This window comes from Phocoena phocoena, chromosome 8 (assembly GCF_963924675.1).
Source record: "Phocoena phocoena chromosome 8, mPhoPho1.1, whole genome shotgun sequence".
NCBI classification, from domain to species: Eukaryota; Metazoa; Chordata; class Mammalia; order Artiodactyla; family Phocoenidae; genus Phocoena; species Phocoena phocoena.
Window position 1 is genome coordinate 75,888,754 of NC_089226.1, and position 26,713 is coordinate 75,915,466.

The 26,713-nt window shown below is 39.8% G+C and overlaps 1 protein-coding gene and 1 pseudogene across 1 annotated transcript in view; both read left to right on the plus strand.

Annotated features, from left to right (window-relative positions):
- Positions 1-4,131: 4,131 nt before the first annotated feature.
- Positions 4,132-5,114, plus strand: LOC136126713 (small ribosomal subunit protein uS2-like; annotated as a pseudogene).
- Positions 5,115-17,385: 12,271 nt separating this feature from the next.
- Positions 17,386-26,713, plus strand: part of SLC17A6 (solute carrier family 17 member 6) — a 37,548-nt gene continuing 28,220 nt past the window's right edge. Inside the window, exons 1-3 of the mRNA XM_065881679.1 lie at positions 17,386-17,578; positions 20,294-20,546; positions 22,134-22,252. Coding sequence (XP_065737751.1) covers positions 17,493-17,578; positions 20,294-20,546; positions 22,134-22,252 — 458 coding nt within the window. The 5' untranslated portion in view covers positions 17,386-17,492. The remainder of the gene's footprint in view (positions 17,579-20,293; positions 20,547-22,133; positions 22,253-26,713) is intronic.

The window sequence follows — 26,713 nt, forward strand, 5'->3', positions numbered from 1 at the left end:
CCGGACCGGGGCACGGACCCGTGTCCCCTGCATCGGCAGGCAGACTCTCAACCACTGTGCCACCTGGGAAGCCCTGTACCAACTTTTGTACAAACACATGAAGAAAGAAAAACAGAAGAGACAAGAAGGCCAAACCTTAATATCCTCCCTCAGTTGCATTAATGAAAGAGGTATAAAAGGGACAACACAAAGAGGTGCTTGATGCTTTAACCTAGTCACCTGACCCATTAGTACAGGTGGACTAACTGATGTTTTACATCTCATCTGGGGAATCAAGTCTCTTTTGAGGGAGGAGCAAGAAGGGAGGTGGAGCAAAGGAAGTCAGGGGCATCCTTTAAAAATAAAAAATAATTTAAAAATATATAGTGTATATTTATAAATGAAATTGTTTTTATCTGTATTCACATATCCTTCCCAGTTATTAAGCACAGTTTGTTACTGAAAGAGAGAGAGAGACTCCATCTTTCCTGGGTCACCATATAAACAAAATGTGTGGACTTGAAATTCAGTGAGCAGAGGAAATAAATCTTCAATGCCCCTCTAGTCCAGGACTTGCATGGTGCTGCATCTTATCCTTCAGTGGAACAGCTGCCTCTAGTAGGTGAGCCAAGCATGGGGGAAAGAGATCTGATAACCTGTGGCATCAGGTATCAGTTTGAATCTAGTTTTGAATCAGGATTTAGTTTTGAATTCTGAATCCAAAATACCAAATTGCTGTGTGACCCTAGTCAAGTCACCTAATCTCTCTGCTCCTCAGTTTTATCATTTGTGAATTAAGATCTTTGAACTAAATAATCTTTAATTTCTAAAATTATGTGTCTCAACCAAAAAAAAAAAAGTCATTGTTTCAGTTTCCTCTATTTAAGGAAATATAAATGACTTCAGCGATCAAACTGCCAGGTCCCCCCACCCCAAAGTAAATTTAAAACCTGTGTGATTCATGACTCATTTTCAAAAGAAAGTGACATTTGCACCAGAGTTTCAAACCAGTTCATTCTGATTGCAAAGCTGTGTCTCTTCTGCTGTGTAGACAATGCAGAAATAAATATTGCTTGCTTTCCAATGGACATATCTATTCCAGAACACCAGTTTATTCTTAGGATAGTGAATAATTTTCTTTTAAATATTGAAGCTGCTTTTCTCAATGTCCATATAGCATTGTGTTGTTTTTCCCCTAGACTGTAGCGAATCACATTAAAAGCTGCAAAGTCCTGATGACTTTCTATCCCTCCTCATACTAAAGCATCGTTGCCTCCAGACACACTTCACCTGTTTAGGACCCAGACTTGCCTTAGCTGATCTTTTTCGCTGCCCTCCCAGAAGTATTTGTCCATCTCTAAAAGACCACCCTAGGGCTAGAAACAAATTGGATTCTATGGACCTTTTGTGTTTTAAATTCTGGTTTTAATGGGATTGTAAGGGTTATAATAGAGGAAATTATTTGGGTCAGAGGTGTTAGGCACCTCTTCCATTGGGCTTTCTAGCTCCTGTGGTTAGAGGAAATCTCTAATGAGGACGAGGTCGTAGGAGCATATTAAATTGCCACACTATTCTGCAGCACAGGTTGTATTCCTAGATTTGGCCAAAAACTTGGCTCATTCATTCAGTATTAATTCATTCACTTCCTCAACTAGATGCCAGAAACTGAAAAAAATTATTAATACTAAATAGCCATTTTTAAGCACTTGGATGTACCAGGCACTGTGAGCTGTATGTTTTACATACAGGATCTCATTTGATTCGTACAATTGCTTGATGTAAGTAATGTTATTACAGCCATTTCATATGAGGAAACTGAGACTTGAGTAGATTAAGGAACTCACCCAAGGAGGAAGAGGGAAGGAGCCAGGATTCAATCCCAGGCAATCCGAGTCCGTATCAGACTAAAGAGAGTTCTCCACGGGGAGTCAGACCCTAAAGGTTAATTAGCTAAAGTGTATTCAATTACTATTTGATCATAATCATTAACCAGCCATTACACAATTGTGATGAGGAATGAGAAAAGGGATTGAGGACTATTAGATTCTATTGAGACGTCAGAGAATGCCTCCCTGAAGAAATGACACTTAAGCCGAGACACAAATATTTAGAAGGAGTTAGTCAAGTAAAAAGTGGGAGGGGAAGTGAGCTTTCCAGGTGGACAGACCTACCCAATAAAAATAAATAAATAAATAAATAAAAGAAGAAACCAAGACTTATTGACTGATTAATAACAACTGGGCTATACTAAGTCCTTTATAAGGCTTATGTCTTTTAATCTACATAGAAACTCTTTAAGGTAGATATTATTATTTATCCTTATTTCACTCATGCAGAAACTGAAACTGGGTATAGTTAAGTAATGTAACCAAAGCCACAATCCAGTAACGGTGGGACAGGGCCTGGACTTAAGCAGTCAGGCTAGAATTTGTGTTCTTGATTACAATTTGTTGAAAATGGGAAGGAGCCTTGTACATACTTGTCGTGTGTTGAACAGTGTTTCCACAAAACTCGTCTACCCAAACTTTGGAAGGTGACCTTATTTGGGCCTTGAGATGAAATCATTGTGTGTTGAACAGTGTTTCCACAAAACCTGTCTACCCAGACTTTGGAAGGTGACCTTATTTGGGCCTTGAGATGAAATCATTCTGGATTTGGGGTGAACCCTAAATCCAATGACTGAGTTTTTTGTAATAAGAGAGGACACGGAGACACAGAGAAAAAAGCAATGTAAAGATACAGGCAGAGATTTGAGGGACACATCTGCACACTAAGGAACTATAAAAATTGCCACCAAACACTAGAAACTAGGAGAAATATGGGACAATTTCCCCCTCACAGAAGGAACCAATCCTGCTGACACCTTGAGTTTGGACTGCTAGCCTCCTCCACTGTGAGAGGGTCAGTTTCTGTTACTTTAAGCCACCCAGTACGCGGTAACCTGTTATGGCAGCCCTAGGGAAATAATACAGTACACTTTGACACAGGGGAGCCTAGTAATAAAGTTTAGGAGGATTTATTTATTTATTCAACTTTATTCACTGTTTACACTGTTTGTCAGATATTTTGACAAGAGTTATGAAAAATGCACATGATGCAAATATGGAATCCACCTTCAAAGACTGCAAGGCAGAAACTGATAAGTGTCATATAAAAGTATAGATTAATAATAATAATCACTCTCACATATTAAATATTTATATGTCAGGCACTGTGAGTGATGGCTTACACACACTATTTAATTTAATATGCAAAAGATAGATATAACTTATTACATTTAACAGATAAAGAAACTGAAGCATGATGAAGTCTAATTACCTTCTTCAAGGTTGTACATTTCTGCCAATGTCAAGGCTGGATCTCAATTTCCAGTGAGATGATAAAGGAAGGAACTCAGTTAAAGAGAATACGTTTGATCTGGGTCTTGAATGATGAATAATGTTGGGCATTGATGAGCGAAAGGCAAGGAAAAAGGATGTTATGGGTGAGAGTAACAGTGAACATAAAGGCAGAAAAACAGAGAATGGGGCTTTTGTTAGCGATAGAGTGCTCCAATTTGTTGAAATGTGTAGTACACTAAAAAGGAAACATGGGAAACTGATTTGGAATGGTAGATTCAGACCAGTTGTTGACCCTTGAACAACTGTCAGGAAGAACTGGGAAATTATTCTTTGAAGAGATTGAAGTTCAGAAAGATTGTGCTAAAGCAAGTAGAATGATCCGATTGTTGCTTCACGGAGATGAATCCCACCGGAGTGTGAAAAATGGACTGGAGACTGGCACAGACTGGTAAGCAAAGATCCATTTAGGAGCCAAAAGTCTAAGAGAGAGGGGCAAAAGCCATTCACATTCCTCGGAAAACAAATCGTAGTCCAAACCCCACCTGCTCGGTGCTTTGTGACCACCTAGAGGGGTGGGATAGGGAGGGTGGGAGGGAGACGCAAGAGTGAGGAGATATGGGGATATATGTTTATGTATAGCTGATTCACTTTTTTATAAAACAGAAACTAACCATTGTAAAGCAATTATACTCCAATAAAGATGTTAAAACAAAACAAAACAAAACCTGTTGAGCCTTTCTGTGCTACCCAAGCAGGGATTCATATGAAAATGTCCTGGTTTTACATCATAACTTAAAGGAAAACTTTCACAATGTCTGGAGCCCTTGCTATCCTGCAAATGAAGGAGGAGGATGTCCTCAAATTTCTTGCATCAGGAATGTACTTAGGTGGCACCAGTGTTGACTTCCATATAAATATACATCCACAAAGGAAATAGGTGATGACATCTACATCATAAATCTGAAGAGGACCTGGGGGAAGCTTTTTCTGATTGCTTGTACCATTGTTGCCATGGAAAATCTGGCTGATACCAGTGTCATATCCTCCAGGAACACTAGCCACAGGGCTGGGCTGAAGTTTGCTGCTGCTACCAGAGCCATTTTTATTGCTGGCCACTTTGCTTCTGGAACCTTCTTTAATCAGATCCAAGGAGCCTTCCAGGAACCACGTCTTCTGGTGGTTATTGACCCCAAGGCTGATCACTAGCCTCTTACAGAACTATCTTATGCTAACCTGTCTGCCATGGCTCTGTGTAACATTCTCTGCACTATGTGGACATGCCATCCTCTGCAACGACAGTGGGTTGGACGTGGTGGACACTGGCGCAGGAAGTTCTGTGCATGTGTGGTACCACGTGAGCACCCATGAGAGGTCATGCCTTATCTCTATTTGTACAGAATGCTGAAGAGATTGAAAAGGAAGTGTAGGCTGCTGCTGGAAAGGATGTGACCCAGGAGGAATTTCAGGGTGAGAGTAACAGTGAACATACAGGCAGAAAAACAGAGAATGGGGCTTTTGTTAGCAATAGAGTGCTCCAATTTGTTGGAATGTGTAGTACACTAAAAAAGAAACACTCTGTTTATAAGCGTGTTTATAACACTCCAGCCGCTGAATTTACTGCCACTCCATCTGAGGTTACAGACCCTGCATCTGAAGGTACGGGTGCCCTCTGTGCCTATTCACCAGTTCCCTAGGGAAGACTGCAGGGCTCAGCCTGCCACTGGGGACTGGTCTGCAGCTCCCACTGGTCAGGACACTGAATTGGTAGGAGGAATGACCACTAAGTGGTCTTAAGCTGTTCATCCACGGGCTCCTCCACAGAAAAATGGAATACGATTGACTGAAAATAAACATCAGTTTCTTTAAAATAAACATACAACAACAAAAAACTAGGACCAGATTCTCTCCTAGAGCATCTAGAAGAATGCAGCCCTGCTGGCATCTTGATTTTAGCTTCATGAGAACTGTGTCCAACTTCTAACCTACAGAACTCTATTTGTGTTGTTTTAAGCCACTAAGCTTGTGTTCATTTGTTACCACAGCAACAGGACACTAAAACAGATAAGCAGGAGAAAAGATATTTTTAGGTAGTATTAAGATCTAGAACAAAGAAAACATTTTAAAGGATAGTATGATAGTGAGCCAGTGAAAAGTCCCTCACACTTGGCTGTGTTCTTCGTGTGTGTAGAGCAAGAATGAGAACCATTAAGATGGAGATGCAGGGCTTCCCTGGTGGCACAGTGGTTGAGAGTCCGTCTGCCGATGCAGGGACACGGGTTCGTACCCCGGTCCGGGAAGACCCCACATGCCGCGGAGCGGCTGGGCCCATGAGCCATGGCCGCTGAGCCTGCGTGTCCGGAGCCTGTGCTCCGCAACGGGAGAGGCCACAGCAGTGAGAGGCCGCGTACAGCAAAAAAAAAAAAAAAAAGATGGAGATGGAGAAGTAGGCTTCATTAGAGAGGAGATACTTTAACATTCTGCGTGAGATCATCTAACTCTGATCTCAATGAGGAAATTTAAAACTGGTGTAGGCTCAGACATAAGAATTTTTTCTGTGATGAATGTTACGTTTTATCTATGCCTAAAAGAGAGAAACATGGGCCCTCTTTTGAGTTTTACACAGTGAAGGTAGGGATTTCTTTTTTAAAAAAAATTAAGGTGTTTTGTAAGAGTTTAAGGTTCACAGCAAAATTGAGGAGAATTATATAGATTTCCCATGTACCCCCTGCCTCCACACATGCACAGCCTCCTCCATCATCCACATCCCCCGCCAGAGTGGTACATTTGTTACAATTGATGAACCTACATTGGCACATCATAATCACCCAAAGTCTGTGGTTTACTTTAGGGTTCATTCTTGGTCTTATATATTCTATAGGTTTGGACAAATGTATAATTATATGTATCCAACAATATGATATATTTTCACTGTCCTAAAAATCCTCTGTGCTTCAGTTATTCATCCCTCCCCCACAAACCCACCCCTACCCATAACCCACGGCAACCACTGATGTTTTTACTGTCTCATAATTTTGCCTTTTCCAGAATGTCATATAGTTTCACATAATTGGAATCATACAGTATGTAGCCTTTTCAGACTGACTTCTTTCACTTAGTAATATTCATTTAATATTCCTCCATGTCTTTTCATGGCTTGATAGCTCATGTTTTTTTAGCGCTAGATAATATTCCATTGTATGTAAATAATATTCCACAGTTTATTCATTCACCTACTGAAGGACATCTTGATTACTTCCAAGTTTTGGTAATTATGAATAAAGCTGCTAAAAATATTCAAGTGTAGGTTTTTGTGTGGACATAAGTTTTCAGCTGAGTTTTCTTTTAAATATAAAATGGACACAGATTTCCAGTTAAATTTGGATAATTGAACATACAGTTTGTGTTCATTTTCTCCAAACGTTTCACTAAAATGATGGTGAAAAAGTTTTTTAAAAAGCTATAAACCCCCAAGAAAAAAAAAAGTGGGACACCAGGCAACAATATTTAGAAGATGTTACCCAGCCTTTAGACGATGGAAAGCTGATAGAAAAATGAAAAGTGACCTAGAGAGTGGGGAAGGGTGATTTCTAAACGCCTTTCAGTGGAAACCAAAAGGAACTCATCTAATTCATGCATTAACTGTAGAAAAGCTTGGAAATTGAAATGACCAGGTAACTCTGAAAGCAGGATGGTTGACTGAGGGTTAAAAAATGATGATTTGCCACAATTGTATATGAAGAGGAGTTAGACCCACCCCAGCCTACACAGACGAGCAGACAAGCAAATGGACCTCACCTATCATGGAAGAATATGGAAATATATCTCTGCAGGGTGATCATATAGTCCCAGACCTCAAGGACAGAGGTGTAGCTGAGGTCTGGGGTGAGATGAGATGCCTTACTGAAGTCAGGAGGAAAAATGAAAGTTTTCATACTGAATAGTAAGACTCTATCCCCAGCTCCTTTCTCAGTTCAGCTCCTAGAATGCTGGTTACCAGATGTTTAATCTTCTTCAGGAAAAACCTTGGAGAACTCCTGTAGACAGGAAGAGGAGAAATTATCAGGAAGATTAAATAAGAATGTTTCTTGATTTGAAGGACTTACAAGGCTCTGCCTCTTAGTGACAAGCACAAAGACAACAAAAAGTCCCTTATTAAATTTTCAGAACACTAGAGATAGAGTACCATAATGATTCCAGAGAAGGATTTTTTGAAAAAACATACACAATGCTTCAGGAATCAGAATGGTATTAGTCTTCCCAATAGCAACATTAGAAGATGGAAAACAATGAGATAATACCATCAAAAAATATTGTATCAATACTTAGAATTCATAGAAGCAAACTATCAATCAAGTGTGAAGGTAGAAAAAATCAGTTTTCACATTTGCAGTGTTTCAAATAACAAGATTTGTTATAAATAAATAAATAGCAGGCCCCTGTTTATATACATAAACAGGCTCCTGGTTTAGGAAACTGTGGGAGTATGTAATCCAGGAAGGATATAGGATCCAGAAAGCAAGGAGGTGACACAGAAGAGAGATGGAAAGCCCCCCAGAAGGATGGTGACTGAGAACTCCAGGTTGGCATCTATATGACAGAACTAGAAAGCATCTAGTGTAGACTGAAGGGCAGAAAGCTCCAGGAGAAATGTATCCAGGGGAGAAAAAGAAACTAATAGATTACCTGATGAGTTTGATTATATCAAGAGAAATTAGTTCTCTTGGTATGTTTTGAGATGGATTAATGACAGGAATATAGAAATATAATAAAACAACATCAACACATAGCAGGATACAGTTATGGACTCTAGGGAAAAGAAAATGGTATATAAGAAAGGAAATGAGGGACTTCCCTGGTGGCGCAGTGGTTGAGAGTTCGCCTGCCGATGCTAGGGGACACGGGTTCGTGCCCTGGTCTGGGAGGATCCCACATGCCGCGGAGTGGCTGGGCCCGTGAGCCATGGCCGCTGGGCCTGGGTGTCCGGAGCCTGTGCTCCGCGACGGGAGAGGCCACAACAGTGAGAGGTCCGCATACCGCAAAAAAAAAAAAAAAAAAAAAAAAACAGAAAGGAAATGAAAGCAAAGTAGCCCTATAGTTTGGCTGTGAGCAGGGAGAGGTGGATGGCTTGAGGTGGAATTCTAACTCTGCCACTAAACTGCGTGATCCTGTGAGAGTTGCTTGTCATTATTATTTTGATTGGTATATTAACATTACATTTTTATTTAAATAAAATTAGTGAGAGAATGGGGGATAGCAAGTGTGTGTGTGTGTGTGTGTGTGTGTGAGAGAGAGAGAGAGAGAGGGAGAAGTGTAAAGCAGAATTAAAATTAATTCCTCATCTTTCAAAGGAGGATGTCAATAGATGTCAAAAATTGAACATCAGACAAGAGCAGTGTAATGAATATAGTAGCTGACACATATAGTGCTTATTCTATGCCAGGAACTCCCTTATCCTTTAACACACACATGCACATACACACACACACACACACACACACACACACTCATTTAATCTTCTCCACAAAAGTGGTACCTCTTAGTAGCAAGAATTGTCAGTAGGTTAAATGAGTCAAAGGACTGCTGCTGTTAAAAAAAAATTTGACTTCTAAATCTAGTTTCATATATCACTTTGATAAAATAAAAGTTAAACTAAATGTAAAATGTATAATGCATTAGAGATATGTTTGTATTGTCTTACTTGCTATGGTAGAAAATTCTTTAATTTCTGTTATTACCAAAATTTTGCCTCCCGGGAATATGAAGTCATGAACTATTGAAAATTACTCTCCTCTCCCCATCTACCCTCTTCTGATCTTATAGCCTCCAGGATAGGAAGCACTATAAGAAAGCTGAGATCCATGCAAATATCGGGGTTGATTTGCACACAATTTGCCCGTCCTGATATTGTTTCAAGACTCATTTCAACCTTGAGGACTATCCCTAGAAGGAAAATACAAGTGGCCAAAGAATGGGGGTTTCATTTGCTCCTGAGTCATCTCAGTCTAAAAGGAGTCAGTCCCATCAGATCCATTGTTAGCTGCATCTTTCCCGAGGAGGAATTTTTAGATGGTGAAGGGCCCAAGGGTAGAAGAGTAAGGGCTGTTGATTGATGCCATTTGCCATTGACATTTTCCTTTTCTCCACTCACTAAAAAAATGTGCTAATTTTTCTCTTTGAATGTCTGGGGTCATGCCAGTGATGAAAACAGGAGAGTGGGCTAGGGAGAAATAAAATACACTTATTAGAAATTAAGTTATCTCACAGAAGCAATCTCCCAATGTCATTTGAGTCCATAATTTTCAAACTGATCTAAACAAGTGTTCTAGTGATGGCTCTTTTGTACTATCTACATGTCTGTGGATAATTTTTCCCCAATTCCTGAATGACTTAAAAGTCTGATGATCATAGGGGAAAGGAGACTATTTTTTTTTTTAGGAGACTATTATTTTAAAATATTTTATTGGCTCACACACAGACTGTTACAGTAGCTAGTTTCTGAATTGAGACCCCTTTGCCTTCATCTTCTCTCCACACAGTTTATCACACTGCTGCCTGATAAAATTCTAAGAACATTACTGTGCTTGATAAAATCATTTCTTTTCTCATGATTAAAAATTTTTTTCCAATTATCCATAAGAAAAAAATCTAAATTTCTTAATTAAAATCTGAGGCCTCTGAGAACAAGATACGTGTCTTATTTATTTCTTCTTCCCTGGTATCCAGTAAAAGCATGTAATTATGACTTAGCAATGGTAATAAACATTTAATTGAATTAACTTGAAATTTAAGGCTACCTTTTGTCTTACCCTGTTCTGCCTTTCTAATATTTTGTTCTATAATTATTCTTACATGACCCTTCCCTCTTTCCAGTACTTTTAATTTATATTCTAAACCTTGGATTTGTCTATCCATCCTTTTTCCATTCATCCATTTATCCATTCATAAAATACTTTTAAGGTGATAAATCAAAATACTCTGAGTCATAAGTAATGGAAACTCCAACTCCAATTGGCTTAAGTGTTAATTAAATGGGGTTCATTGACTCAAAAATTTGGAAGATCAGTCTAGTTAGAGGGCAGGTTTCAGGTATGGTTTGATAAGAGCTCTGACTCTGCTTCTCCACAATGAATGACCGAACGTATTGGCACTCTGTATCCAGAGTCTCAGTGAATGACCACAGCCTCTCCATTTTACACAATAAAACCTACCCACTGTGGTTCTCACCACGGTATAATGGTGTATTTACTGTTATTATAATCCCACTGACAAGCACAAAAAATTGTGTAAATTGCACAATTATTCAATCCTGATTTATCAGTGCCCTTTTATTCTTTGTATTAGGAAAAAAGCCATACATATAATATAAATATTATTTGAAGCATGTTTTCCTGTTGACTTTCAAAAAATTAAAATCAACTAGCTGTAGATTAGCCTTTTTACGTCAAAGAAAATTTTCTATTTGATCACTAGAGGGCAGCAGTTCGAAAACATTTATAGCTGCCATTGCATTTCATTACATTTTTGTTGTTCCTTCTCCAAAATTATGATTAGAGTATGCTTATAGCAGTTAAATATTCTGTATTTTAAATATTCTATCCTATTATTAAACTATGTATTCAGATATTTACTCTGGAAAGGGTAACTTTAAATATTCTAGAAATGAAATTTTTTACCTTCTGCCTCTCACAGTATGACTTAGAAAACAGTGTGAAGAAGTTAAACAGACAATCTCTAGGTGTTTGCAGCCAAGTGGGTGATTTCAATAATGTTATGTGCTTTCTTCCAAGGAATACCATATTCCACAATCTGGAATGATAAGCATAATGGTACCCAAAGGGAATCAGTAACCCAGGATGATGAAAGCAAAATAGCATCCCTATAGGACTCAAAGAGAGCGAGCGAGCGAGAGAGAGATTTCAATTAGGTAATATTTCATCAGACCCGAAGAACATTACATATTACTTGTCATTTAATCTATTTATTAGTCTGTAAAATACCTTAAGTCAGGGTGATCTCTGTTTTAGTCTCCTTCATGTTGAAGTGTGTATTTCTTTAATTCTCTTTACAAGTTGCATCTCTTTTCTATTAATTTTTTTCCAGTATTCTCTTATACAATCACAGCTTTTACTTTAAGAAAAATATTTTTTGAGAGTTTAAAGAGGCTAATACTTTCAAAGTCCTTTTGTAATTTATCGCATTGCTCTATGTATATAGTGTGGGATTCAAAACTAGGAATACTTTTCTGGCATTAGAAGAGAAATAGTTGGTCTTCATTCACTTTAACACTTGGGTTTTTCCAAGGGACAATGTTGTGTAAGTGAATGAGAATTTTTTCCTCTTGGGTACACGAAGAAAGAAATGGAATAAAATGTATACATCTTTCTAATGGTAAATTATAAAGAGTAAGATGCACACAAAAAGGACACATTACGTATATGACTATATACATGTATTTTGGTAGTTAATTATATATACTTAAGATTACAGTTTATTTAGAACTCCCTACTTCCAAATTTTAAATCAGACAGACCACAGGTAAATCAAAAGATAATTTATATTAGGCCATTGAATATAGCAGTGCAAAGTACTGAGTTATGTACACAGATGTGGGTAAGACAAACTAAATTATTTCTTCTATCTCTGTTTCTCTAGAAATTGTATAATCATAATTTCTTGGAAATGTCTCTGAAGCTAACACTGCAAAGTCAAATAAAGCTGAACTAAAATCCATCCACTTAAAAACCCTTGGTAAGAAAAAAGTCACAGATGAATCCTAGGGCTTATTTGTATAGCCTCAACCTGAAAGAAGGGTGTAATTAGAATGAACATTGGTTTAAGTATTCAAAGTCAAATAAAGCCATACTATAAAAAACCTTTCCAACGCAGTTTTCTCTTTAGGAATGTGCACGCTGTACAACTGCTATGAAAAGCTATAAAACTGTGCTGAGTCAACTGGTTTACTACATCCTAGAGAGAACCTAGCCCACAGTGAGTGCAAATATCTGTTGAGTGAATATTTGTTGATAAATATTTTTTGAAATAAATTTGCCTGAAAAACACCTTACCAGTGATTTATAAATAGCCCTAATTATAATGTCTTTAAGTATATATAGTATATATATATATATATATATATATATATATATATGCATATTTGGTGATGAGAAAGGAAGCTTATCAAACTTATATAACTATTTCAAAATACTTATAAAATTATCACAATTTATTCTGTTGGGACTGAAAACATTAACCCATTTTTACCCCATGATTACCACGTCATTTCTAAATCTTAACAGAGTGAAGTTTCTTTATAATGACTCTTTCATTAACTGAGGGACTCCCAGACAACCAAGTTATTTCTAAGGACATTTCGTATTTTGTCAGGTAATTGCAAACATATTGCCCACAGAGGATGCTTCATATTTTTAGGTGTAGATTTTAATTTAACAAGTGCCAAGAAAGAAGGAGAAGGAGGAGGGAGAGGAAGAGAAGAAAAGAAGAAGAGGAGGAAGAGGAAGAGGAAGAAGAAGGAGGAGGAGAAGGAGAGAAAGAAGGAAGGAAGGAAGGAAGGAAAATAGGAAGGAAGGAAGGAAGGAAGGGAAGGGCAAGGAAGAAAGAAAGAAAAAGAAAGAAAGAAAGGAAAGAAAGAAAGGAAGGAAGGAAGAAAGGGGGAAGGAAGGAAGGAAGGGAAGGGAAGGGAAAGGAAGAAAGAAAGAAAAGAAAGAAAGAAAGAGAGAAAGAAAGAAAGGAAGGAAGGAAGAAAGGGGGAAGGAAGGAAGGAAGGGAAGGGAAGGGAAAGGAAGAAAGAAAGAAAAGAAAGAAAGAAAGAGAGAAAGAGAAAGAAAGAAAGAAAGGAAGGAAGGAAGGAAGGAAGAAAAACAGTTTTAATTACATAATTAAAGACAATTGCTTCTAAAATAATAACATATCCTTCCACCAGAGGGCAACATTTGCAAGACATTTAAATGATCTCTCAAAAGTATTTCCTACCACAAAGATATAAACAAATGCAAACGTAACATTGCTATTGGGTAATATCGTATGTAAATTTCAAAGACTACTATGATGACAATTATTTAAACAATTGCTTATAAAACTTAAAAATACTCAGTAAAACACAAACAATAAATTGACTTCTTTAAATATGTAAGAAAATAGAACTTTCAGAAAGGAACATATTTCTCTATATCATTGGCATTTTTTTTCAGTTCATTATTAGCTGTTTAGTTCAAATACAATAAAAAAAATCTTAGGGTGGAAGAAATGAAGAAAATAGTGTTCTACATCAATGAATAAATTAATGAAAAAGTCAGAGACTTTTATAAGTGGAAGGGCTGATAGAGATCACTTACTGCAAGCCTTCATTTGTACAAATAAGGAAACCAAAGTTTATTAAAGTTAAGTAATTGATTCAAAGTTGCAGGGATGCTAATCAGCAGAGCCAGGACCCAAACGCAGGTCAGTTGATTTCACATTTCATAATCTACACCATTGATATTCAAATCGTGATCCACAGATGCAGCCCTGAACTTGTTAGAATTGCTGAATCTTGGGCTCCACTGTAGAGCTATGGAATCAGAATCTGTATTTTAACAAAATCTTAAATGGTGAAAAACTACTCTAACCCATACTGCTTCTTCATCACTGGTTGCATGACTTCAGGCAATTCATTAAATCTCATTTCCCTCCTCAATAAACTGGGAATGAAATTAGTTATTTTGAAGAATCATTCCAAAGAATAAATGAGATAATGTAAATGAAAGTCATTCATAAATTGTAACACTACACATGTTAGTTATAGTCAATGAAACCTTCTCCTTTTATTGCTAAGAGTGCTTGGATAAAGGGGACAATTCTACCAGAGAAAGAATTGCCTAATAATGTAATTTAAGGCTAAAATTGGATGGAAAATATTAACAGTAAGGGAAGGTGTCCAGAGAATGGAAGACTTTTTCAATGTCCCTAAATGAATGCCATATGTATAACTACTAATATTTCCTTGCATAAAGATAAATCTGGTGAAAGTAAGGTCACAAAAGTACATGTTCAGTGTTTGGATTTGGGGACCATGCATGAAGAAAATATGTTGGATTACTAAGTAATATGTAAATATGTGTCTCTAATATTGGGTGTAGCTGTTAAGAATAGCCTAAATTGTAGCCTAGCAACAATTCTTGTAATTTTTCACATACAACATTTTCCCCTTGTTTATGACTTTGCTCAAGATGTCTCTCCTCTGGCTGGGATCTCCCCAAGTGCCACCATCATTCCCCACCCAATTTCCTGGGCTGTCATCATTTTTACAGGACTAAGTTTCTCTTCAAGTCTTAAGACAGACAAGGAAATATCACCTCCTGAAATCTTTTCTGTACACTTTATACTCCCAGGCTGGGTTACTTAACTTGTCCAGTTTCACCCAGAAGTATCTGTCATTGTATTTATGTGTCTATTTCCCATGCAGCTTGTGAGATCTTTCAGGGAACAGCCTCAGAACCTAGTGAAATTTTTAGCACTAAATAAATATTTTTAGTATGAATAGATTAATATTAGCAGTAATTCTGATTTAAACACTCACACTTTTATCAAGAGAATGGAGGAGAGAGCCAAATGACATTGATTTCAATAAGATGAATGTAATTATTTTACTCTACAAACAATGCTTTTGTGTTGGATTTGTATCATTCATATATATGTGCATATATGAATATACACACACACATAAACACACACACATGACTTAGCAATCAAGTTTGCCAGTGGTTTAAATCTCTAATCATTTCGGGTGAAACTTAGGCAGGAATGCTTGGAAAAATCATTTTTATGTCACCATCGTAGCTTCACAGATATCTGTTTGACTTCTATTTTTTATATAACTTTCTGGAATTTCAAAATAATGGATATCCCTAAATGAATTAAATTTAATGAACTTGGTCACTAAAGATTTGAAAAACTTAGATATTTTGAAAAACACTTGATGAGTCAAGTCCTGACTAGCTTGAATCTTTTGTTTGGAGGAAGGTAGTTTAATGAGTTTTCTTTTTTCCCTTTTTACAGTTGATCACCTTGGGGGTAGATACTATTTCGAGGCATTCCAGAGTTTTAGAAAAATCTTGTTCAGTATTGTAATAGGCAATATATATTTTAATGCATAACGAAATAAGAGAAAGATGCTTCCGGTATCCTTTTCTTTATTATAATTCATAGAAAATATAATTTGATAAATATTAAATTTAGTAATGGTAGTTTTAGCTACTTTTGAAATTTTTTTCAGCTATCCATTCAGTGTATGCATATTCATTGTATTATTTGGCCTATTTGGGTAATATTCTTCCATGTTTCTGTACTTGGATCCATACTTCTGAGATATGGTAACAGAATCCCTAAGAAAAATCTACTCCCCCTGTTGGCTTAAAGGAAATTCAAGGATTTTGACTTTGCGAATGTGTTTCAAGGACAATCTGTTTTGTAACTATTTGCCTGAATTTCATCTAAGAGGTCCGTGATTCATGTCAAATGCATTAATAATTAACATTAAGCTTGCATTGTTTTCTTGCTTTGCTTAATGAAATAGATTCATTGATGCTATTCCTATATATGTGAAAGCAAATATCTTACATGAATTTCTCTCTGTAGTTCTGCTTTAGGAGAAGATGGTACAAAATAAAAATTACATTTTAAACGATTATAAATAATTTTAAATAAATCTTGAAAATATCATCAATGATAATTTGTTAACAAGCACAAGGTATAGCCACAAATTTCATCAGTATATTGGTATTTCAGTAGTGTGCTGAAAATTAGTTAAGTGAAGAAGTATACAATTCCAAGGAATTTATATTAAACTGCTTGTCTTTTATTTAACCAAGAACACAGGAAAACTATTCTTTTTTTAATTATTTCTCTATTCCCTCCCCCACCTCCCTCCTTCCCTCTATCCCTCTTTCTTGCTTCCTCCTTCTCTATCTTCCTTCCTTTTTTTCTTACCTATCAGGGGTTAAAACAAAACACAGGAACAATATAATTATGCACTTTGTATACATATATTTTATATTCAAGGGAGCCCCGGTGCCCCGAATAACACAAACATAAGTAAAATGTGCTGTAATCTTCCTTCCCTGCAACACTGTCAGAGCTGGCATCAGCGTGCTGGGCAAAACATAGGAAACTAGAAGTAACTTGTCAATTTTTAATAAAGTCTTTCTCTTTTGCAGAGCTAAATGCACCATGCTCCCTGCAAACCCTGGCGATGATGACTTCTTCTCACTTGGTTTCCATAGCATCCATTCCTGAAGATCCCCAGTATAGTCTTTGGTCAGGGCCATCCTCCCAGTTCCCCTAGAAAGTTGGCAACCTGGCCAGCCAAAAGAAACCTCCCCTTTTCCTGAAACTTACTCTGTCCTTGGTGCTGAACCATTTTTCCGAGAAGCGCCCAGACGGGCTCTGTCAGCGGTGCTGAAAACAAAATCTTCCCTGACGCTGCCCAAATCAGAACAGTGTATCTGTTATTTACTCACGTCCTCAAAGAGCAGCAAGCTTTCTCCATCTTAATTCGACACTACCGCAGAGCGGAGTTTGCGCCGGCGTGATGGGAGGAGATCGTGGGCAAGGAGGAAAAACTAAAGCAGTATCGCTCACTTGAGACCTAAGATGCTCCCATGAGTTTTGGAATTGCTCTGCTCCTTACCGCAAAGGCACCATTTTTAAAAGTACTATTCTTTTGACTTTGTCCTTACACAAGGGTTCTGTGGTATTTCCGCCCACGTTTAAAAGGCAGAAGATTTGACAGCAACAAGGCTTTCAAAACCGGGAATTTACATTGTTTTCCAGTGGACTGACTTCCAGGACAAGGACTCATCTGCACCCGCCCAAATACCATGGCACTGCGTGCGCCCTTTGCCACCGGATCCTCCCCTTCCAATGAGACTTTCTGATTGTGTCTACCAACTCTCCTATTAGGAAACCCGTGGGTTGCATGCAGCTATTCTGTTGTATTCTCATTCTCACTCTCCCTCCCCTCTCACTCGCACTCTTGCAAGAGGCACACCGATACCGTTCTGCTGAGAAGAAAAAACCTACAACTACCTTAAGCGATTAAGACAATATGCGCAACTCTCCCCTTTCCTAGCGATTTCTATTTAAATCTGGCAAGAGCCGACACCACGCTTTGCAGGAATGGAGTCGGTAAAACAAAGGATTTTGACCCCAGGAAAAGAGGGACTAAAGAATTTTGCTGGAAAATCCCTCGGCCAGATCTACAGGTAAGGAAAAGCAAACCTCTGTTTGCCTGGGACTCAGCCTGAAAAAAAAATCTGCAGAGCTATTTCCTTAAATCCTGGTTGCTTAGAGAGATTGTAATATGTTCGGAAAATCTTTTTTGTTGCTCATTGCTGAAGCGGGGCTGCTCTGGAAACCTACTTAGTAATTCAGGAATGTTGCACTAAATTAACCTGTCTGGTGTGTGTGTGTGTGTGTGTGTGTGTGTGTGTGTGTGTGTGTGTGTGATTTTTGTTTTGGTACCTGCAGATTCTTATCCTTTCCTACCGAGGATTTATCCTCTTTACAATTAAGAAATGACCTGCACCTGTTCAAAGAGCCTTTCTTGTGTTGCTTATAGTGACACCAAAGTAAATTCCTTTAATGCAGAAAAATGAATAAAAAACACAACCACCTAAAAAATTAAACAATAAAATTCCGAAGAGTAGTGGTGAAAAGAAAGCTGGGTCTCAGCTTTAAAACCACTTGAGTAGAGAATCCCCCAGTGGAATCTTCCTTCTGTACTGAAGGAAGAAGAATCAAAATATATCAATAATTGATAGCTGAAACAGTTCCTCTCTTTAAATCTGAAACAATGTATATGCATTTTTAATTATTTGACCTCTCCTAGAAGTCTATTTCTTGCATGGGAAATGTCACAGTGCTTTTAAGAAAAGCCATAATAATAACCAGCAAAATGACTTTGGAAGTACTAGAAATGATTTAAAATTTTAATCTTCCCTGTAGTCACTATACTAATTATTCTGTAAATTTTACAACTTTAAATTTTTTCAAGAATATTAAATGAATACACATTTTCTTAATAATGTGAAAATCAAGAAGAAGGGGCAGAAACAAAAGGATAAATGATTCTAAGAGAGCGCTAATTTTTGCATTTGAGAAATTGAAGCCTTTGGAAACGTATAGGATATGTAAAGAAAATGACCAAGGCACCTCCCAATTTTCCAAATCTCTCTGGTCCTGGTGGGCTTCTTGTAGGCACCATCATGCACCTATGCGGCAGTAGATACTGCAAAGGCCCTGCAGTCCCGCAGCTACCCTGGAAAGAGCTGTTCTTTCCCAGCTCAACTGCCATCAGGTGGGGAGTTCAGGTGCAGAGTTTAACTTTGCATATATGAGCACATGAAGCCAATATGAAAAAAAATCACATTTGTTGAATTTTTCTCTCTTAGAATAAATTGCTCTGTACGCTAACATTGGAATTGGGCTTTAGGAATAAGTATTAACATAACCGCAAATACAGTTATGATGTTTCCCCAGTTGGTATTTTGTAGAATTTGGAAGTTTGACATTTTTTTTCTGGTAGTCTCAGATTGCTTGACAGCTGTCTCCCAAGCTATGCATTCTTGAAATTGATCTAAAATTTTCATTCGCTTTACCTGCGGGTATGAAAACAATTGTGTGTGGATATAATCATTTAAAGGGGCACACATAGAAAAAAGATATATGGTGGATTGGAAAACATCTGCAAATCGTAAACAGAGAGGTTCTTTGTTTAAATATCCATCTCAAGGGTCCACGGTGTGTTACCCTTCACATTCCTCTTCTTTTAAACAGAAATTTTGCTGATATATTGCGGACCAAAACAACACTATCAGCTTTTAGTAAAACCATTCTATCACTCTGCTTTCCCCTTTCCCCTCCCCACAAGGAAGAAAGCCTAAAAGCAACTGAATCAGTGGGGTGAAATCTTAGGAAATACTATGCAAGTTAAAAAACACAAAACGAAACATAAATGTGAGATCTTCTACCTTGGTGTGGAACATCTTACCAGAGTTGATTTGCGGGTGCATTGGTATAATCTGGGAGTCTCATTTTACTTCTTTGGAAATGGGTCCATGACATTTTTCGGTGTTTGTAACTGAGATAGTAGTGACACAAGATTGTGAATAATTAATTATTCATGTTCTGGCAGTAGGAATCTTAGGTGTCGGCCATATGTTGTGGAGGCCTTTGTTTCAAACTCAAGTAACAAGGGATAAAAGAGTAAGCTGTGTAACAGGAGAGTAAATGTTGAACTGGCATCCTAGGAGCTGGAGGAAGGGAAAGGAGAGTGCGTGACACTGAAAGAGTGTTCGCAGACCTTCTCCGCTTGGGCACCGGACGGGACAGGCCTTGGTGCCAGGGGCTCCCGGGCTTAGCTGGCGGGTAGGGGGTTGGATCCCGGTGTCCTCAACCCGGAAAGCTTCAACTTGGCTGGGAAGGAAGGAGTAGCGTGGGTGCAGGACTGTGCCTGGGCCCGCCCACCAGGGAGCAGCCCTCGGGAGGCTGGGTGGCTGGATGAAAGCGGCTGTCGCCTGGGCAGAGCACTGCACGCGGGAGGTGTCTATACAGGCGCTGAGAAGGCGCCTTTCGGGTCACCCTTACAAACTGCAGACCCCGCAAGAAAGTTAGGCTCAGGCGGTGTACGTGAATCAAGGCGCTGTGGGGTGGATCCCGAGGGAATGGGCACTGGTTGCCATAGGACAGAAGATATTAAAGTTGAAGAGATGTTGCCGCGGGGAGGGAGCCTGGAAGAAGGCTGGAGAGCCCGGGAGGTCCTGAAGCCTGGTGGCGCCCCAGCACCCTAACCCCTGAGGGAGGGGAAGCAGGTCAGGGCCCATCCCCCCGAGTCCTGACCGGTCCTGGGAACTGGTAACGGGCCGGCGTCGGGGTGCCTAACCCGTGGCGTCCTTGCCTCCCCACGGTGTGCCGCGCAGGGTGCTGGAGAAGAAGCAGGAGACTGGGGAGACCATCGAGCTGACGGAGGATGGGAAGCCCCTGGAGGTGCCTGAGAAGAAGGCGCCGCTGTGCGACTGCAGGTGCTTCGGTCTGCCACGTCGCTATATCATCGCCATCATGAGCGGCCTGGGCTTCTGCATCTCCTTCGGCATCCGCTGCAACCTGGGCGTGGCCATCGTGGACATGGTCAACAACAGCACCATCCACCGCGGGGGCAAGGTCATCAAGGAGGTGGGCAACAGCTGGCCCTGTGGTTTCGCAAAGCCACTTCACCTGTTTGAGCCCCACTATTCCCATTGAATGAGGAAGGCTTGTCCGGCCCCTCGAGCACTGCCCTTCTAGATTGGGACGCGACAGTATAATCAAGCCCTTTTCAGGCTGGAGCAAGTCTCTTCTGTTCTCTGGGCCTTCCTCTTCTCCCCTGCAAAGTGTAAAATAAAACATCTGGCTCACTAGGTTTTTGAGGAGAGTGACTTTATACAAGGAATTGGTCCTTAATACTGTCCGCTAAATCTAAATCGAACTATTTTCTTTTACTGGGAAGAATAGAGCAGCAGATTAGCTATAATTTTCCCCGGCTTCCAATTCTCGCCAACATTCTCCATAACCAAAATGAAACGAAACCGAAAAACAAATCAAACAACTGTGCACACATATGGGCAGTTTTAGCCGAGGGGTCTTTAGGAGCGTCCCACCTGACTGTCGGAGAGGAGCCGATGCAGCGCAGGACAGTCTCGGGGTCACGGGGAAGCCAGTCCCGTAATCTTAGGATGTGCGTTGGGTGACGATTAGGGAGAGGAGGGTCAACGTCAAGGTCAAAGAAACCCGTGGGTCCTGACTTCCTGTTTAGTGATCTGAGCTAACGTAAGCCAAGCAGAGCAAGGGTTGGGGGTTGGAATGCAAAATTTGGGACGGGCTGTGGATGGGAAGCTGTGAGCGCTGATGGGCCCTGGGTATTCCGGGAAACAGTGCAAAGTGCGTTTGGTTTCATAATTTTATTCAAAGGGGGGAAAAATAAGAGTCCCCAGTTCCCCAGGCCGGATAAGGGCTCTTTCATCTTTCCTGCGCAGAGAGTTCACCCCAGTGTACTGTAAGGTTCACCTTGTGCGGCGGACCAGGCTGGTGAGGGCGGAGTTAGGCCCCGACCTTCAGACACACCCTCTCCCGCTCTTCTGACCACCTCTGAACAACCCCTTCCCCTCCACTGAGTCCCCCAGTTTCCCCGGGCTTTTCCAAATCTTTCTGGCCTATGCCCATCCCCATTGTGCTGGGACCATCCTTCCTACTAGGTCCTCCGACTTCAGCACCTTCCATCCCAAGCTCCCCACCTCCCTTCCCCAGAATTTCTCCAGCTGGGTTCCATTCTCCAAGCGATTCCACTACTGCGTGGTCGGCGTCGGCTAAGTGGACCCGCGTCAGGTGTCTCTTTCCCCAGCCAGCGAACAGAATCCCTTTGTGGGGAGTCCTCATTTCCCAAACTCAAGCCCTGATGACTCCTCGCTCGCAGAGGTGATCCGACCTTCCTGGCAGTCGTCGGGGAGCAAAGCCAGGGCGCCCAACTTCGCTATTAATCACAATCCATTTCAAACGAGCACGGTTTTTCAGTTAAAAGAGGCATTTCTTCTCCGTAAGAAGATACAGCTTCAATTTTGTTACGAAACGAAAATTAAGCCACCCCCATGCTCAGAATGCTGGGAGTACCCCGGGCGGTGAGGGCTGTTCGACCGAGAATTACTGAACATGAATTTTCAGCCCAAGCACTAACTCTACTCTCTCCCTCCACCTGTTTTTTGTTTTGTTGTTTTCCTACTCCCCTAGAAAGCCAAATTCAACTGGGACCCGGAAACCGTGGGGATGATCCACGGTTCTTTCTTTTGGGGCTACATCATCACCCAGATTCCGGGCGGCTACATCGCTTCTCGGCTGGCCGCCAACAGGTAAAGCATCGAGCCCGGCGGGGGCTCGGGGAGGTGGGACTTATACCCTCCGAGGGGCAGCGGAGGCCGCGGGCAGGAGCGACGGCCCCGCGGGGTTGGGGAACTCCTGGGCGAGGTCTCCTAGTACCCTGGAACCCACTCGCGGGGCTCGAACACTGTGCCTCGTTCCAGAATAAGGCGCCCCAAAGGATTTGGGTTTTCCACGGCGGGCGCACTTTGTCGCCGCCGCCTCCCTGCCCTGGCGTAACCTGCTTCTCGAGAAATGGTCGACGTGCCTCCGTGGCTGCTAGGGGCTGAGGCCAGGCGGGGAGCCGGGGAGCAGAGACGGCGCCGCCGAGCGCACAAAGGGATGGGGGGCGTCACTGCGCTCTGGTGTGCACGTCCTTCGGGTGCCCCTGCTCCGTGTGATGCTGACCTCCCCGTAGAGCGCAAAAAACAGCCCGCCCAGATGGTGCTCTGGGTCTGCAGGATTTGTTTCTATGGAGCCAGGCGGGATTTCAGGCGCCCCGGGTGCGACTCCACCTGTTAATGAGCTCTGCTGAGTAGGGGCGGGGGTGGGGAAGGCGCTCAGCTGCTGCCAGAGGCCTCCAGCCTGGCCGCGGTGGTGGCTGCAGCCGAGGTCCTAGCGCCAGCCCTCAGCAGTGCCCCCAGCGCCACCTGCAGAGGCACCCCGAAATACGAGGCGAAAGGACTGATGGGATGGGGGTGTCAAGGAGCATAGCCTGGCACGCCGACTGTGAGAGACAGCTTCATTGTGTGTATTTTGATAAATAAAACTAAATGCTTCTTGAATCTAAGTATTAAGCTGAGAAAGAAAAGATGCACTCCACCCTTTCAGTTATTGCTACATAGAGACCCCAAATAAAGACTTTGGGCCTTCTTTCAGACCCTGTACCTATGACTTCTCGCTTTTCGCTCCCCGCAAAAGGTCAAGTGTTCCTGGGAAGTAATCTAGAACTGGGCACCTCTCTAGTCTTGATCTCCTCTTTGCTTTCCTAAACTGGTCTCTCCCTATCCCTCAGTGAAATCTCCAAGGCCCTTTCCCTGGCTTTTGTCACCTACAATCCATTCACTAGAGGTGTTTTCCTGTGCAAGATTTCTCAGTCATCTCCAAGGCCTAGGGAGAGATTCTTGGAAATTTATTTTAGGCTTAATGCCCCTAGGGTGAGGATTTTTGGACTGACCTTCAAAATGTCGAGAGGAGAGTGCAATAGATTAGGAATAGTGCCTTTTGAATATCTTTACCTTGACATGATTATGGTTAATACTCAGACCCAACAGGAGAAAAAAATATTCTTTTAAAAAATGAATCAGTTTAACTGAAAATTATTAACTGTGTAGAGAACCCAATTTTATGGATGGGATAAATTTTAAAAATTGATATAACGCAGAAAAATGTAAAGGAATATTACTGGTAATGAACATGTTAGAGTTTTGGCTTTTATATCCAAAATGCAGTGTCTCGAATCTCTTTTTTTCCTAAAAATATTTTCTAAAAGCCAAACAAACTTCCCAGAAAGATACTCCAAACATACATATGTAAAATATTTTCACTTCAGTGGGAAAACATCCAACAAGTCACCAAAAAAGAAAACTCAATAAAATGTGAAATAAAAATACAATGGCTGTGCCTTTAAGTTTTTTTTCAGAGTCAAAACCTTCAGCTTGCCAAATGTTAAAATGCTAACATTTTCCTGCCAGGAAAAAACACCAGGGATGCTCCAGCGTTCCCTCTTTCTAACACTGGGAGGTCAGTAAACAGGTTTTCTTAGTTAAAAAAAAAAAAATCAAGCTCATTGCTAGCATTTGTGTCATGTTTAGTAAAGAAAAGACTGATGTTGACTCAGGTTCTAATTTGTTCGGTAGATTTTCCTCAAGGGAAAAATTTTCTGAATTTTAGAATTATTATTTGAATCCAAAATCACCTTACCTTTAAGTGGATATTTAGGGAAGAGAAACAATATTTTCATACACAATGCTTTGTATTCTCCAAGACTGAGAAAATAAAGTAAAAATTTATTGTAAAATCTTGTGAACAGATAGAAGAGTATAGATTCACTTCCTTATCACATTTTAAGATTTTTACATACTTGCTTTATTTTGAAAATAATATTACAAAACATACAGTGAGAAATATATAGCCCCCTGTGAAAACAGGTTTAAAATGTATAACATTCCCTTTTCTGATTATAAAAGTATTACATATCAAATAAAAATATATTTAAAAGAGGATAATAAAAAATCATAAATAACTTAATCACCCAGAAACACCTTTATTGACAAGTTGGTGAATGTCCAATTAGTCCTATACATGCTACATAGAATTTTATCTTGGAAGACTTTTTTAATACAAAATTTTAAAGATTTTTAGAATTTGCTTGAAAGATGTATATTTCCTTTTTCAAAAACAGTAAAAACAACACAGCAAGACCAGTTTTCCACCTAAAGGCATTGTATACCCATTCTCCCTTCCCTATAAATCATTTAATAATAGAACAAGATTTCCCTTGGGTGAGATACTGGGGACAGAGTCCTTTCCCTCTAGGTGTAAAAGAAGCTCATTTTGGAAAGTTTTTACCATCAGCATTGTGGGTGGAACTAGAGCAGAGGAACTGAAGTGTGTGGAGACAGTTCCTCTAGAGAGAGGGGCTTCTGGTTACACTTCCTGGCAGATTTCTCAATGAAAAACAAATGATAATTTGGCTTCTCCATTTCATGGATTAAGCAAAAGCAGGCCTACTCTTGGTCAGAATACAGATTCTTGGTCCTTTTTCTTGTCCTATTCTAAGTATGCTTGCTGTCCTGCTCAATGAGGAGAGAAGGTGGGAGAGTAGTGGCGAAAGGAAACTGGGTCTCAGGGAGACCTCTTGCATCATTTTTTTCTTTTGCCTTTCCTTAAAGGGCTAATGCACATCCTGGGCCGGAGAATTTAGTCAAATCCATGGAGGACTTTAGAGTGGGGAATCAAAGGAAGATTCCTCACAAAATCTGTAATGTTTAAGATGAGAACATTTAATACAGTGATAAGAAGGTATTGGAGGTAAATTAATTTTGTCTTTAAACAATAAAGAGATAGGGCTTACAGTAACTCAAAAATTTATGAACGTGAAATTGCTAAAAAAACTATCTTTATCTTGCATTTAGAGAGTGATGAGGAACCTGGTCAAGTATTTAGTGGGAGAAACAACACAATTTTTACAAAGGCATAACCAAAGAGGTTCAGATTTACCAAAGGAAGTTTGGTCAACACTGTATTTTTAATGGATGATATTGTATTCACAAAGACTATTCTTGCCTCTGTCTAGGTGGCAATATTATTTAAGCCCTATTTAAAAATTTTCCCTGTTCTGCTCCTGTCCTCCTGACTTCCCAACTCTGCTTTAATTATTTATGTAACACTATTGCCAGCTATCATACCGCTATTTTTCTTTCTGATCTATAACTAAGAAGTAACTGCCTTCTTACAATAAAATGTAAGCTCCATGAGTGCAAGCAGTTTTGTCCTTGTTATTTACACTGCTCTATCCAAAGAGACCCTGACCCATAATAGATACTTGTGGAATAAATGAAATAGACATCACAACAAAGTGTTTTGCACCTTTTACAAAAGGCAATATTACATAGTGGTTAAGATACAGGATCTAAAGCCAAATGGCATGGGTTCAGACTTCTGAATGTATTACTTAATAACTGAATGACTTAAAACATTATTTAACATCTCTGAGCCTCAGTTTGCATTTCTGTAAAAGGGAGCTAATCAAACTATCTACCTGATATGAGCATCATGACAGCTAATTAAGAGAATACGTGTAAAGTTCTTAGATATGCCTGGCACTCAATAACTGTTGGCTGTTATCATTTATTTTCAATCACATCTTAATTCAGAAAAAATTGAAAGAAAAAACCTCTTATGAGCACTCGATATCACTTGTGTTTAAATTTGTTGTAAGTATTAGTAATGCAAAAAGATTATTTCTATTGTGATAAAAATACCTCTTTTCACATGTCAGATTTCTGCCTTTAAAATTATTTTCCCATACTATTCACAATTAAAATTATTGTTCACTGAAAATGTCATAAGTCTCATTTGAAGGCTTGTAAAGGGCTGTCTTAAAAAATTACTTATAGCCAAGAGTGTAGTATTTCAGTGCATGCAATCTTTGAATTCTGGCCAGGTATTATAAATGTGCTTAGAGAAATCCATTTAAGTTTGAGGTTAGTCTTCTCTGATGAAAATTAAAGATTATTTCCCCCACCCCTATCCTTTATTCAAAGAGGGTTCAGTTCCAAGTGCAACATTTTACCTTTTCAGGCATTTCTTGAGTTTCTAACTTGACTTTTGTTAAAGAGAAAACAGTTCTTTATTCAGATAAGAGATTGAGGATCACATGTATCTGTAGCATATAGTGAACTCCCTATAACAGAAAGAAGCCATATTAGACCTGGACAGGGCTCATCTAA